The sequence below is a fragment of the Orbicella franksi genome, chromosome 6 (assembly GCF_964199315.1).
Source record: "Orbicella franksi chromosome 6, jaOrbFran1.1, whole genome shotgun sequence".
Lineage (NCBI taxonomy): Eukaryota > Metazoa > Cnidaria > Anthozoa > Scleractinia > Merulinidae > Orbicella > Orbicella franksi.
In genome coordinates, this window is record NC_138150.1 from 26,229,384 (window position 1) to 26,245,518 (window position 16,135).

The window sequence follows — 16,135 nt, forward strand, 5'->3', positions numbered from 1 at the left end:
ACGTACTGTCAAAGCCTCTACTTTTGTTAGTGCGCTCAATTTCTGAGCATCGCGCAAGGCATGGTTTACACCAATCTCGTTCCCAGAGTCTTCGTTCCCCTTGACCAGCGGTCGGAAAACGAGAGCTCTGGGAGCAACCATTTGAGGCATGCGCCATAGATGCAGACTGCGCAGTGAAACCGGATGGGCAAAATCACCAGAATTCGGTTATTTCAAAATGGTTGCTCCCAGAGCTCTCGTTTTCCGACCGCTGGTCAAGGGGAACGAAGACTCTGGGAACGAGATTGGGTTTACACTAAACACGCACGCTAAACCACGCTACGAAGTGCGCGACTAAAATGAAAGCAAAGTTTACTACTGTGACCAAATCAACTTTAATGAGCCAGTACTAAAACCAGGAGTACCAGAATAGCAGCATTTCGCTAACCACTAAATGTTAACATCTTCCAGCTGAAAATATAGCTTTTATCCCGCTTTTATCCGTAGAAAATTATACCGAAATCCAATTGTAAACATGTACCTGCAGATGGCGTAGTGCGCGCAAAACAAGTGCGAGAGACCCAAATATTTTACTTACTGAGGTGTCAGGAAAAAATGTAACGGGCGCCGTAAAAGTTTTCCAAAAACATGAAAACAACTCATTTAACTTAAGAAAACGCATGGTTACCCTTACATTTTATTTTATGAAATGGAAGTGGCAAGCCTATTCAACACGTGATTAGTTTCTGGTTGTGAGGAACACCTGTTTAGACTGTATTTTGGCTAAACGTCAGAGACGCTAAAAGCGTTGTTGCGACTATTTTGTTATTAAAATCATACCAAAATTGTTTTTTTTTTTGTTACCATTTACCATGTAGTTTAAAGATCTTTATAAATGTCTTTGCTTTTCTGTTGGTAAAGGCGAATTCTAAGGAAATCTGTGAAGAAATATTTATTCTTCCTTTTTCATAAAAATGCTGACTTCAGCATTTTTATTCGAGATTCAAGGCCAATTTTCTCGATCAAATGCGCGGCTACCCCTAGTTTTCTTTGTGGCTTCCAGTACATATAGCCCTTGCCCTTGCTAAGATCTACTTTTTCCACATGGTCCTAATTTGGCGAAAAGACTTTTGTATTTAGTAGGCACCGTCCAAAGACACTGTAAGACACTAAAATATAGACTACTCAACTGAATGCATGTGTAATTCCAAGGAAGTTGTTCTGTGCGCATGGCTGGAATTCCTCATTTTTTACCCCTCAAGTATTCTCTTTCCCAGTGCCACTCATCTTGAAATGTCGTTAATTTGGTGACCACGTGACCAAAAGAAACGGAGGCTCTGGAGACGAGAATGCTCCCCAATTGGTTTTTGAATACTGACGATTTTCTTTATTCTCACTACATGGCTGCTAGATAATGTACCATTATTGTATGAAGAATCTAGACGTTGATCAGTCTTGGAAGTTTATGGGTTGATGTTGATTGATCACACAAAGACAATCGATGACTGAGAACGTATATATAAAGCAATATTTACTAGAAAATCACTTTCTTGTTACACTAATTACCATGATTGAATAATGCTTACATCTAATTGCAAATATCCTACTATATGGCAGATCATTAATTCTTACTAATAAATCTAGCTTCAGTGCAATCCTAAATTATGGCCACCTTGTTATGTTCATACAGTTAGCCTGTGCTATACAAGTCTAAAATAACATTATTCTAAAGAGGGCCTTGTTGCCAGGCTTCTGTTCTTCACACCATGCACAGAAAGAAGAGAGGCCCTTGGAACAAGGCTTGAAATTTCTCTCTTGAACTTTCATCTACTTCCAAATCATCCAATTTACTCACACAAAAAAAAAAAACTTTACCTTAAATTCTCTCTCACTCAAGTAAACAACCTCCAAAAGTGATACCAATAAAGCTGTCACTCCCACCACATTACATAACTTTGTCTGCAAGGGTTTCCTTGCTCTTTCAAAACCTCATCAAGCAAGAAGTTAAAATAGTCAGAGAAAATGGCTGTGGTCTCTTATTAACAATTTACCTTCTTGCTCGACAATCCAAACTGCTCCACTAACACTTGAATGAGTCTAGCCAAGGTGTTCTCTTACAGCAACAGTTCAAGGAGGGTGTCAAAACTCAAATTTCATCAAGCCTCAAGTATTATTATAATTCTACTCAATTGTTATTGTTGAGTTACGCATAATGCACACAAGCAGTTTTTCATAGGTTTTTTTGCACAACACATTATGAAAAAAATTGATCTGGGAACTAAACTTTGCATAATTATGTTAATTTCAGCCATTCCTAGCTATCAGTAATAACAGCGTTAACACCGTACCACCTAAATTATTATAAGTTAAGTGCAATTGTACCATTCATAGACATACAGTGTGTACTTTATGCTTCCAAAAGCATGATGCTAACACAGCAGCTGCTCACAGGTAAAGAGACAAAGCAACATGGGTTAGAGTTGTCTTGCAATGAAACTTAACCTATGAAATACATTAAAGTTGGCAAAGAGTGACTATTAGAATTTTGACAATAAGAGCACTTACGTGTAAATTATCAACAAAGGCATTTAAGTAGCCATGAATACAGATCAAAAGAAATACATACTTTTAAGTGAAACCATGGAAAATATAAATGACAAACTTCCACAAGGCCTCAGGAAAAGCTCCTTCTGAACAAAAAAGGATAAGAACCAGGGCTTCCATTTCCACTCTTCAACTTACTTTTTAGTTTATAAAAAGTACATATTACAGAATTATTGCAAAGCGCTATCTATATACCAAAGTAATAACAGCTAAAAGGAGTTACAGATGTCCTGAACTCAAACTTAGCTCAAGTGCTGCATGGAATTTACCACCTGATCCACAAAAATTTGGAAGAAACTTGTAAATTCAGCAATGATGACAGATAAGTGATCATCCACAGCTACGAGTTCCTAGTTATTATTATTTTTTTACCTCTTTGCTACTATGTATACACACTGTGATTGCTCAGTTTACTGCGTAGTATTCTACTGTACAGCCTGCTAAAATTTGAAACTGTTCCCAAACCTGTCAAAGACGTACAGATTTAATAAATATCTTATTAACTTTGCCTTCTCTGTCCATACTATAAGTTACGGATCCTTGTTATTCCCCTTGATTTATGGCCCATGCACTTGGACCAAAAACAGAAATGGAAAAAACTTGGTTTGTAACTTACAGTACAGACCTTGAGTTACGCTAGTAGGAGGTATTTAATTGATCTTTGTGGATAGGCTTTGCATAAAATACATGGGTTGGGAAGAGTCCAGGCAACTAAGTTGGAAGCTGCTAGGTAAAATACTAGAAAATGTTCAGACCTTACTAAGTGCCGCCTTTCTTCGTGAAAAACACTAATGGAGCAAAACTGAAACCAGAACCTCATATAGACGAGAATATAATACAATGGAGTTCCAATTTCTTGAACCTCAAGGGAAAATAAAAATTTGCTATGAGATATCTTGGATAAAATTACACACTTCTGCTTTGGGTGGTGAGGATGCTGAAGAAATGAGGGCTCAAAAAATCAGGATTCCACCATAATATATTATATTATTTTGCAAACCCAGTACACAAACAATAAATTGTTAATTATGGGAAGAATAATCAACTTTGTAGCCCTTACATGTACAGTATGTTTCAACAATCTTAACAATTACATTTCTGACTGTCTTACTTACAACAGTATAAAAGTTCATTACTTTTTTGACAACAAATTGAGTCCTAATCAAGTTTTCTTTTGCACATAGGTCGCTGGAAACAATCCCACATTTCCACTGGTCATGTTTTTGCCTTTCCACCAGTTTGAATCTTCTTTGTCAAGAACTTCTATTAAATCTCCACGTTTAAAATACAACTCTCCTTCCTCCTCAGGACGGAATTCATAAGCTGCGACATAGACCTCTTCCTGTGGAGTCTGATAAAGCAAGATAGTCAGGCCTTGATGGAAAGAGGATAAGATCTTGAGTACTCCCCAACTAACAATTACAAGTGATGTCACCAGCATGCCCATCAGTGCTTACAGAAAACCCCTGCAACTTTGCTGGACCTAGATGACCATTTGCACAAAGAAACCCCACACTTGCAGTCAAGTATTAATTGCTCAAAGGAACAAGCAGGAAAAACGGTTTTTATTTTTACAGGTCAAATTTGATTGACATGAGGTAAGAAAAAAACCTCTGCAAACAGCTGGGCAGATATAGGGCAAAAGAACTAGAAATTATTTATATTTTTAAGCTTGTTTAACTATACATCAATAATAACAGTATGAAAGCAGTTACTATAAAAAAAAAAACATAGGCACGCAAAGCATGCAAGAGTTATTTTTTGTGAATTAAAAGCGCCTGGAGGTAGCAAAACCCACTCTTAACAGTTGTAATAAGGTTAATCCAACAAGATTGTTTGGTTACGATGTACAGCAAAAAAATTAGAATTTGTTTCACTTAGGAGTAGCTTACAAATTGTTCTTTAGTTCATATTGTGTGATCGTCGATCATCCGGGTGAGGGTAGTTCTGAAAAGAACTCAGTGTTGTTGGTGACTGATGTTTCAACAACCTGAGCAGAAGTCATCTTCAGAGTCAAGTGAATAGTGTTTGTCAGTCGATTGTGTTATAAGTCTGGTCCGTTGAAAGTCATTGGTCAGTTTAGCCACAATGGTATTGGCTATAAGACTCATGTAAAGTTTGTCATCGGTCATTGGTCAGTTTCAATCTGTCTACTGGTAGTCAAATCGGTCTGTTGGAGGTCCGTCTATTGTTAGTCAAATAAAGTTGGTCTGTAAGAGGTCCGTTTGTCGGTTTTGTTTACGGCGTGGATCATTTGTAAGGTGCCAGTAATTGTTGGCATCTGTTAAGAGGCATTCGTTCCAAGTTAGTGTTTTGTACCAGCTTTCCAGAGTAAGTCATTGGAAATAGTTTGTACTGTAGGTTCTCGTTGAGACGCTTCTCAGTTGTATTAATTGATATCACTGTGTATTAATTTGAAGTGGTTATATTGTTAACGGCAAAGGTGGCAATAGAATAAGAATGCACTATTCTGTGACTCAACATGTCAGACGTGACTATCTGATAATTAGATTAGTTTTTGTTTATCAGTGAAATGATGAGCATTTGGAATAAAAAAAATTGTTCTTCTTCCATTTTTCACCAGATGTTTAACTTAATACCATTTATCTCCAGCAACCAAGAAAAACCACATCGCCCATATGTTTTTGAGAAATTAAACAAGAATTTCACGTTGTATACCTCGACAAGGAAAACAAAAATATCAAGTTACAAACGTTGGCGTGAAAAGCAAAATTGTCACATTTGCTAGTCAATATATTGAATTTAACTCATTTTATAACAAGACCCAATCAGGCATGGTCTCATCCTGTTGCCAGCAATAATCATAGTGTATTTTTTGGTTTTGATATTCCACAAAACTACTTCAAATTAATTTCGATATCAAAACCAAAAACCTTCCATCATGGAAGGTAAACAGCGTTACCTAACTTGAGACTAGAAACAACCAGACACGTGAAGAACTGAGACACCATGAAATCTGCAGAGTTTGGGACGTCTCCTTGTCACATTACCCTTCCCAATGCCTGCGAGTTTCTTTAGTGACAAAAAGTCAGTTACAGAAAAAGTTTTCTCACTTTATGAGAGACGTAAGTTAACCTTTTTGAACTGTGCAAGGAATCTGTTTCAAAACAAAAGAATGTGTCATCTCAAAGTCTAATCTAATGTGCAGTTTCACTTGCTGCCATGGGAGTCTTCAGGAATATTTGAAGATGTTCCATACCACAAACCTTAAAGAAAATCGCTGCTAAGAATTCCTGTTTTTTAGAATTTCCATAAATGCAAGAAATTAAAATGCCACGGAAAACAGTAAGAAAAGAGATGTCAAAACATTTATATCAAGTTAAAGTTTCTGGACAAGCCGTTAGATTGGCTTCTTGTTTATTCTGACCGTGTGAACAAGAGTCACTGATTCGTCAGTTTTAATTGCAACTATTCATGCGTGAAAAACAAAAGTGTCAAGTTACCAATTGAAATTAACTAATAAAAATATCATGTTACATTTATCTGCAACAAAAACAAATTTCAAAACTCAGCAGTGTTCTCATTCATAACTAGGCATCTGTAATTTCTTTGGTTTTGACAAAGAAAACCACTTCAAATGAGTATCTCAGTATCAATTCCAAGGAACATTTCAACGAGAAGACCGTATTACTCTGTGAATAGCCAGCTAAATAGCACTACTTGATTGAAACTTGCATTCACAAACTGAAACATGTTGCGCAAAAATAAACAGTTTGGACTGAATCCTTTTTTCATGAACTGTGCATAATGCAAATGATATCGATGGCAAATACCATCACGGACAAAAGCCCCGCAACATCCCAATGGTGCATTTTGCACTAAAAACGATTGTTCCTGTCCTAGAATTCACCAAGTTACCAAGCAGCTAAGACTCATTTCATTCACACTTTCATGTGATGGGAAAGCAAAGCCCCTGGGACAAAGCCTTGATGACATGTTAGTGTATGCCAATAAGACTATGATTCTTCAGCTGATGATCGAATTCTGAACTCTTTTGAAACCCATCCACAAAGTCCTGGGCTCAACCATAGCAAACAAAGCATAGGAAACGTCAAAATAAGGCCCCTACAAGAATACCTGTTTCTGTTTGTAGAAAAACAAAGATGGCCGTTCTAAAATCAGGATGAAATCTCCACACACATGATTCACGTTAACAAGCGGCAATTTGATTGGTTGTTTATAGTAGCTCCAATCTGATTGGTGTGACATACATACATCTCTCACTGATCCATTGATCCATTGACCCGATGATAACAAACCCCAGACCCGTTGACTTTGAGGTATTTTTTTCACAAAAAAATAACTCAAAACAAATTATGTACAATTTTAGAAAATTCTTACCAACTGGTCTTCTTCCATCATGTCTTTTAGATATATTGATTGTGATCTGCTGACGGAGGAGGTGCGATGGTATTCCACCAACTGATTCAGTGAATTAAACTTTACAACCCACAAGAAATACTTGCCAGACCCATCACGCAAAACTTTGAAGTGTTGCACACCATCACCAAATCTGCAGAGAAGGAAAAAAGAAGAATGGCTCATATTCAAGTACACTTTATTATGTCAAGTAACAAAGTAATGATGCTGAGCTGAATTGTGCTTGCTTCTTTTTAATAAACAAGCCCACTAAAGTGAGCTGCAGACATGGAGTAGAAGAAGTGCTAATTTCCATGCTAGAATGACCAAATAGTTCTGCTACAATTTCAATCAAACAGGAAATCTTTCGCTGCTGTTAATTAATTACCAGACCTGTTTAAAAGATCAACTACTGATGTAAAGAGAAATGAACGATTTGTTGAGACTGAGTGTCGCTGACCTCTTATTAGGTCATGTTGCCCCTGGACCAGGCTTTTAGTCAGGTGGCCATCCAGCCATCCTGAGAACGGCCACTTTTCAGGAGAAAATAAACAAATAAAGCAGTGATCCAATTTCACCGAAAGGAACTTCACGTAACCGGCAAGAAGCGTTCCTTCTGAGGAGCGCTTGTTGGTGGATACATGATTCGCTAACTTGTGAACCAGCATGTGTTGTTTCATAGTCACCTTCAAAGTGACCACAATAGTTAATTCAAAAACTCTTTGCCATGCAACAATATTTGCTCACTTTCTTCATGAAAAAAAAAAAAAAACTGAAGAAACACAACTGATGCATTTAATATTGGCAGAGGGAACTTCAGTTTCAATCCATTTTAGGTTTTTGGCAATGAAAATGACGCATTATCATTCAGTTTCGATTGATAAATTTATCAGCTAAAAATCGCAGAAACATACCTAAGATGCTTCAGTTTCTCAAAATTTTCTGGGGGGCATGCCACCAGACCCCCTAGCTGTTAGTGGATGGCCACTCACGGTATCCTGGCTAAGGGGCTGGTCAAAGGTATAGGGGCGGGGGTGGGCTGGAGCATTTGGAAATGTGGTGGATAAAAAACACATGGCCCACCCCTTCCTTTTGGCACAAAACTAATTGACCCACCCCTAAATAAAGGTTGAAAATTACATGACCCACCCCCGTTATAAAACATAAGAATTTGGTTTGCATTAAGTCAATGAAAACAACATTTTTGTATGAAGTTGTCCGTACATTTATATTTATTTCTTAAACAGATACAAAAGCATGTAAAAACTCTCAAAAAAAACTCTCAAGCTTTCCATTCTTAAAACCAGTACTTTTAAGTAAATGCCTATTCCTGTTTTAAAATAGGATGACCCACCCCCACTTGTTGCTGAAAATCGAATGACCCACCCCTTTCTAAGGGCTCAAAAAATCATGACCCACCCCCTCTCTGCTCCGGCCCACCCCTCCCCCCCAATACTTTTTGACCAGTCCCTAAAAGCCTGCCCTGGACATTTCCAGGATTGATCCAAAGTTACTAAATAAATCCTTACCTCACAGACAAGGAAAAATCTCCTGTAAAAAAAAATATGATGAGTTTATTGTTGCAGTCATAGAGGTTGTAAATTACCACACATCCATTGAACAGATTGCAATTGTTATAACAAAATTAATCGAGAACTAAAAGGTGCATTGCTGAAAATCATTGACATCACTGATTGGTCAAGAACAACTTTCCAACACAGTTATTTTTGTTTGCATTCAAGAGGTTTTTGGTGAGTTGAGTTTATCACCAGTCAGGAATGCAAATAAAGGTTAAAGAAATAGGTAAAGAAGATAAAAATATGCAGAAAAATAAAACTGACTAAATTATAATGTACAACATTCAAACACATCAACACCTCAACCCATTATGTCTAAGCTGGCCATGATTTATATTTAACACATGAAATAACTGTACTGGAGGAATTTGTGGTCAAGTGCTCTGGCTTTGTGATTATACCACATAAAAAGTGTTGATGCTCTGCCAGCCCCTTGTACTATATCACTCATCAACTTTGCATTGGAACCTGTTTGGAAAATGAAGTCGCCAAACATTTTTTTCACACACAACCAATATAGTCAACACTTTTTTCAAAAACACTTTTCTTCAGAAAATCACATCTGAAGAAAAATTAATCTGGAAAAACTAAACTTTAATTCATCAGTACCCACTAGTACACTTGGGAAGGCACTGTGACAGTGATTCAGCTGCAACATAGTGAGCCTAAACCATGCTTAAACCCTTGACTGCCTGGTCAGGGTTGTCGGAAGTAGGCAGCTACTGGCAAAAATCACCATCTAAGTCACACTTTTGGGTTGGCCACTCCGCAGAGCTATTTGTTTGATTCTTTAGAAAACGACAGCAAAATCACACTCCTACTCCAGCGATAAATATGGTTCCTCACCAAAAGTGAGATATACAGGTTATTGACCAAGTGTGCGGTCAAGATGGTGGGATATTGGCCAACTTCTTTCTTTGCGTATTTATGGACCAAGATGGAGCCGAGGAATCATCCTGCCCGCTCACGGAGTTAGTCATAATTATAATAAACCTGCCTACTTCAAAACCTTGTGACAACCCTGCCTGATACAGAATCAGCACACAAACCATAAGGACACCTCGGGAGCCATATATGCTATACCTGGTGTACTTTCACTTTCTCTGATGAGGAAAGCTCCATCAATCTTCTGCTTCTGAAGCATTTCCTCTGCCTGAGCTCGGGTTATTTTACCATAAAACCACCTGAGAAAAATTTAGAGAAAGAATTAGTATGTAACATAGTTAAGCTTATGACAACAGCATCGTTTATGTTTAGACCTTATACAAATATATTAATAAGGCTGGATCTATTAAAACAGTGTTAGTGAAACTCAGTGTAAGCAATTTATTTTCTTGCCAAAAGTAGGCGAGAAAAATTCAAAGGAATGTTGTTCTTATTTTCCTTTTTATACCCTTGAACCATTTTTCCATCACTGGAGTGATTTTCAGGCTTTTAGCCATCGTAAAATCAAGGTTGTTATCTCACTTTTTTTGAGGACTCAAAACACATGCTAGTGATTTAGCTGCGCATTCCTCAGGCATTTCCTTTCCCATTTTTTCTCTTTATTCAGCCTTGCTCTTCTTGTTTACCTCTCTTGACAGCTTAGGAAACAACATTTCATGACCCATGACGTAACCACCGTAAAAGGGTGCCCACTTGCTCAACATCAAATAACTTCACAGTTCACAAGTATCAGCACTAGCACTGAACTCCAAACAGTTAAGGTTACTTCCCACCTTCGCGGGTGTCCTTCGGGAAAAAAATCACACGCACGCCAGTTTCAATAAAAGCCAAACAAACTATATATCAGAAGAAAGCTTAATAGATGTAGTTAACAATAAAAATACAATTCAAGTGAGTTTTTCTTTTAGGAAGTGTCAGGACCGGGTAAGGCGTGAAACGACAGAGAGTTCTTCTATTGAATTTATCAGCTATTGGATGCCGCCACACGAGCAAAATGGCTGCACAGTCTTATTCACAAGGCATCAATCAACAAAAGTATGTCAGGCTTTTTCAATATTCTGATTGGTGATCTAGATATTTGCATCTAAAGTTGGAGTAGCTAAAAATATACAAGACGTGTTACCTAAATGGACGCCACAGGAAAAATATGTTAAATATCCAAATTTCCCAACACACTTTTGTTTGTCATTATCCCTGAAATGTTCTGGCGAAATTGCACAAAAATCCGTCAAATCTGCATACTCTATAAATTCGCTCAAAGTGGAGGTATTCCTCCCAAAATTAAATGCGAGATTTTAGCTCGTAAACATTCGTAAACAACTCGTGCCACACCAGGAGATTATCTCACCTTATGAAACCGCAACCCAATGGAACAACAGAACCTCCTAGCAATCATGATTTTCTGGGAAAAGCATCACATTGCAACCTGTTTTCTATCTCACTTTCGCATTGAAGAGAAAGAAACTAAAACGGGCAAAGTAACCAAAGGCAAAAGAACAAATGCGCCATAAAAACAATACCAAATTACATGAAATACAAGCTCCAAGATGAGCGTTTGCTGCAAAAATTTCCCCTGGTGGTTTCTTCCACTTAGCAATTATGACACCTTCCTGGTTTATTAACTTTATTCGAAAATGTGTTTTTTATAAATAACTCGTCCTCTTTTTGAGATTTTTAATATTTTTCTTTTGTAAACTTCAGATAAAATGACTAACTTAAATTTTGTCAGAGAAAAGAAAAAAAGAAATTTTTTGTGCCCTTGAAGGTGGGAAGTAACCTTAAAATACATCACAAATGCACCGCCAGCAATCTGAAGATGACTACAATATGTGACCGAAAATGTTCCCATACGTATTGCAAATAAAATAGATCACAAGTATCAGCCCTAACAATGAACTCCCATAAATCACAAATGCAAGCCTGCAAATAACAGTCGGTCACCAGACAATTGTCCGGTAAATTTGAGGTTTTGACAGGTAAAAGCTTAGCCTGGTCGGACACTCTGACCGGGTATTTCTGCTAAAATGAAAAATATTTTAACTGGAAATTTGTGGCCGAATATGGGACAAGTTATTTTGTTATACTGCCACACAATACTACGCAAAAAAGCTTTGTTATCGGTTTTGTTTTTATTCCAATTCTAAGAATTTTATCACGCGCAGTGCGTCGTCTCAAATGTTATAATTATGTTGAATTGTAAACACGTCACATCAGAGCCACTATCCCTACATGTTAATTTACGCATTTTGCGGTGGTGTTGTGAAAGATCATGAAGCCCCATTTAGTCTGAAAAACTGAAAAACTACTAAAAACTGAGGTCTTATGTAATTACTCATTGTTTGTTGCTACCAAGTGTTGTGGAATTAATTTTCAGTCGTAACACATTGACCCGATTATAATAGTATGGAAATTGAATACATGGCTAAAATACTCACATTTCGTTTATCTGAATGCAATCGCTTTCAAAAACTTTTAAACCTCTAAAACGCAACCAAATGTTTTGCTAGTCCATATGATCAAAAATCAGTTTAATTTTTAACTCTTATAGTTTTTTTTACGTCTATCAGTGTGGTTGAAATATAGTTTCCGTACCACAGAAATGTTTTTGTGAAAAGCGTGAATGTACAGATTAGTCACGCTTTATAGTCATGACCACCTCCAATTCCACATTTTAAACAAGAAGATCTGTTAGATCTTATAACCGCGCTTTTAAAATTTAACTGTTTTCTTAGTACTACAGTCGCAACGCAGTGCATATTCCAAAGCAATCTTTGACGATTCATTGATTACTGTAGACATCACAGCACTTAATCAACACAAACTCTATTATCGCACCATCAGTCGTAGCCGTTGTGACATCTCCGATGACGTAATAGTCTTAATCTGGAACTTTCTTCGGGATATGTATGGGCATGAAGATACGAACACTATTACAAACCGCTTTCTTTCTTTAAAGTCACGATTAAATTTAATTGTTTTTTCCCTTGAGTTAAGGGTTAGCAAAGAAGTCACACGAGTCACATAATTCAAGAATTGCGTTATCTACGGCTATCTTTAGTACGGTGGTTATTTCCCTATCAATGACGTAATCTTTGCACGTTCTGACACGTTCTTTGCTTGGCTTGCAAATATTTAATTTTCCTTCCAATCTATGAACTCGCTGCGATGAAACAGTCAAAGGATTTACTTCATTTGCCTAAAACCACAAGAAATACTCGCAAAATTACAAATAAATTAATGACCGTCGCTTCTGCCGAAATAAACTTGCAAACTAAACACGATCTTATTTGTCACATAGCGAAAGTGAAAGCTGCAACGTCAGCGCATTCCATGGCTGACGTAATACCTTTTTTCAGCGTATTTATTATTCCCTTTAAATCCAACGCTTTGATAAAACGAAAAGAAAATATATTTTACCCACAAAAAAGAAAACAATATCCGTAAAATTGTCCGTGTATTTATGTTTTAACAGCTTCTGGCGGAAAAACATCACACGTTGCGTGGCTCAAAGTTTGGCCGAGCCAAGGTCTGCGTCTGGTCACCCACAAAAAAAAATAAAATAATAAACCACGGGTAAACCTAGAACCGCGCTCGGCCCATGGCCGCGCGGTTAATAATTACACAAATTTTTTATTCAATCGACCCCAAAAACATCCAGAGGAAACTTGCTTTCAGAAAAAGTCGAAGAATTCATTTCAGCCAATTTTCAAGTCTCTGAATGTCTACGCGGGAGATTGTTTCATCGCTTTTCCTGTTTTCCTTAGACGTCTTGGGAAACTTGTTATGTTGGAACGGCCCTTGTGTGACTAGGGATATAAACGTTTGTAAATTTGTCAATTTTCAACAGGTAAAATAATACCAGAAGTAATGTAAAGGTCCCTTGCTGGTGATTTTACACTCAGTTGACTTATAAGCTTTTCGAATTTACAACCAACATTTTGGCGAAGAGTCTATACTAAAATACCAAAATGTCTCAAATGTCTCTTTTTAATTTCTAACGACAAACAATTTTTTTTTGTCCGACCAGACTGGCTTTCTGTCAGGTCAAAACTGGTCCTTGTCCTGACAAATGACCTGCCTATAGACAAAAATTAGTTGCAGGCTTGCAAATGCACTACCACTTAAATATCAGGTCGAAAACATCTGGTCTTATTTGTGGTTAACTGTTAAATGTAACAATTAGAAAGATTAGAATTGTAATAGAAATGTCAAATGAACTGTACCCAGAAAGCAAACAAAACAAGTTCCCATGTTTATAGATTGACCCAGAAATGTAAAACGACACATGTGCCTGCAATATTGACTAATACAGTGATTTCAGGAGCTTCATCTACTGGTTGGCAGAACTACTCCAAAAACTTTACAGATGATAGAAGGACATCATTTGCATGTCATTTGCATAATCTGCACTGCAAATATCCGTATTGATTGCTTACACAATCTCCGGGTTAAAAATGAGACATTAAAACCTGCTGACTTGGCCTCAGAATGGCCAATAGTACATAACTATATCTGCTCCTCTTTATAGAAGAACAAAGGCGGCTCTTCTCAAATCAGAAGCAAATCTTCTGATATACAGTGCACTGTTAGAAGTGGTACTTTGGTCAGTTGTTAATGGTGGCTGTGAAATGCATGCTGTAAGCAAAACTTCCCCGCACAGTCCATTGCAACAACTACATATCATTTTTGGTTACTTAGAAACCAAAATAACACATAGTACTAAATAATATTTCTTCATTTCACATTTAGTTGTCAGCAAATAAGTTTCAGTTCTAAATAATTGCCATACCATATTTTTAGATAATACATTTTTGATGTCATTCATGATATGCAATCATCCCATGATCCGATCAAATAGAATTCTCGTAAAAGGAATCCAATTCTGTGTCCCTTCTTAATGTTAATATTATTATTTTGTTGCACCAGATCAAGACTTGAAAAGTCATTGGAAATAATAGTAGCCTAATTTTAAAACGTCCCTACGTCAACAAAAATTATGTGAAATTCTGCGATATTTTGCTGTCGGCTATGTATCAACGTAAGCTTATATATTGATTAACAGTTAATATCATAGGGACCCATAAGCTTATATCAGTAAAGGAAGAAATAGTCTAAAGCAACAGTGCACACAAACTTAGCTCATCGTTGTTTAAGCATAGCATCGTTCTAGAATTTCACACATTACACACTCTTCCTCATTATCTGTAAACCTCTCTACTAACTGGTGTGGTTTAAGAGTGATGTAGTTCGCTGGAACGAGTCCGGTGCGGCCATCCTGTTCAGCTCGGAACCAGTTATTATCCTCCTCTTTGCTTAAAACCTAAAACATCAACAATCGCACAACAATGTGAACTTAATAAGCTTCGATTATCGGTGAAAGCGACCAACAGCAGTGCAAATTCCGGTATTTTACGTAGAGATGTTGAGAAATGGAGATCCTACATGGTAAGCTTTGTGGCTTTCGTTTACCTTTATGACCGATCCCTTTTTGAATGAAAGCTCGTCATCTGCGGTAGCATGAAATTCGTGCTTCGTTACAGCTTCCATCTTACACTCTTCTCCCAAATAGACAGACTGATAACAACATGAAGAACCCTGGAAAACAAATATGACTGACTGTTCCGATCCGAGCGGGAATGAGCACGAAGTCAGACATTCTTTTTCGTTTGCCTTATTTGGAGATCGTCGTCCGGAAAGTTTCATCTATTTCCGGTTCGTGACATTCTTGGTTCCCAGGCCTAAATCTCAACTACACGGTCAGCTTTATCTGTGTAAGCATAGGATATTTGAAAATCCCCGCAAAATTTCACGAGCCTTTGGCCGAGTGCAATTTAAAGGAAATTTAAAATATGAGTATATTAAGAGTAGTGTAAATCTTCAAATGCTCGAGTTTTTTATACGATTACCTATTTCAGGGGGAGATTTAGTGGGGAATGGGGGCTGGATTGAGTGGCTAGCCACTCCCCACTGGAGAAGCAAAAAATGAAGAATAAAGTGTGTGAATATTGTGGAAAAAAGCAAATACTTTGGACAGGCACTTTATTGTAATTGCACCTTTTTTTTTTTTTCTAGCTAAAATAGTTGTGGCATAATTTGCTAGTATTTTTGGCATTTACAGGTTTTTTGAGTTGCCCAAAGCCTCTCTATCAAAGTGAGGCCTGGTGCACAGCCATTCATATGAAAATGAGTTCAATTTGCATGTGAATGAACTCTCATTTTCATATGAAAGGATGGACACCAAGACTCCCTTTGAGATATAGCCTATTAGATTCCCAGTTCTGACAAATTTGCAAAATTTTGACTGAGGCAAAGCCCATGGTTTAATTCTATTCCTAGATATTTGGCAGCCATTCAATTTCCCCCTTCGACAAAAACTAAATAAATAGGTACTAAATAAAACTGAGGCAAGTGCCTCGATTTGCCTCATACCACCTACATGCCTGACTCTTAAGAGAAGATTAGGTGCAAGTCAAATAAAAGAGAGCATAAAGATACTACCAAACTGCAAGGGCAGCCCACATGAACTAAGAGTCTCAAGCTAAGGGGTGATGAGGGGTGGCATGCAATACTCAGTTACTTCACGTCCCAGGGGAGGGGATACTCCCAGAAAAATTGGGTGGGAGTGGGCTCTATTTATGGCCAAAATCAGC

At 37.4% G+C, this 16,135-nt stretch overlaps 1 protein-coding gene across 1 annotated transcript; it reads right to left on the minus strand.

Annotated features, from left to right (window-relative positions):
* Positions 1 to 1,485: 1,485 nt before the first annotated feature.
* Positions 1,486 to 15,240, minus strand: LOC145489011 (growth factor receptor-bound protein 2-like). Its single transcript, XM_081467898.1, has 6 exons — positions 14,955 to 15,240; positions 14,708 to 14,805; positions 9,624 to 9,724; positions 8,493 to 8,514; positions 6,946 to 7,117; positions 1,486 to 3,934 (listed from the first exon to the last, which is right to left on the minus strand). Exons 1-6 carry the CDS (start codon positions 15,186 to 15,188, stop codon positions 3,746 to 3,748), a joined length of 816 nt encoding a protein of 271 aa, XP_081324024.1. The 5' UTR covers positions 15,189 to 15,240; the 3' UTR covers positions 1,486 to 3,745.
* Between the last annotated feature and the right edge of the window lie 895 nt (positions 15,241 to 16,135).

What these genes read in the sequence shown, in the direction of transcription:
- LOC145489011 (XM_081467898.1), bottom strand. Translation starts at nt 15,188, where the DNA reads ATGAAACTTTCCGGACGACGATCTCCAAATAAGGCAAACGAAAAAGAA. An exon ending in ATCACTCTTAAACCACACCA is followed by an intron (nt 9,725 to 14,707) that starts GTTAGTAGAGAG and finishes AATTTTTCTCAG; the next exon opens with GTGGTTTTATGGTAAAATAA. An exon ending in GATTTTTCCTTGTCTGTGAG is followed by an intron (nt 7,118 to 8,492) that starts GTAAGGATTTAT and finishes CCTTCTCTGCAG; the next exon opens with ATTTGGTGATGGTGTGCAAC.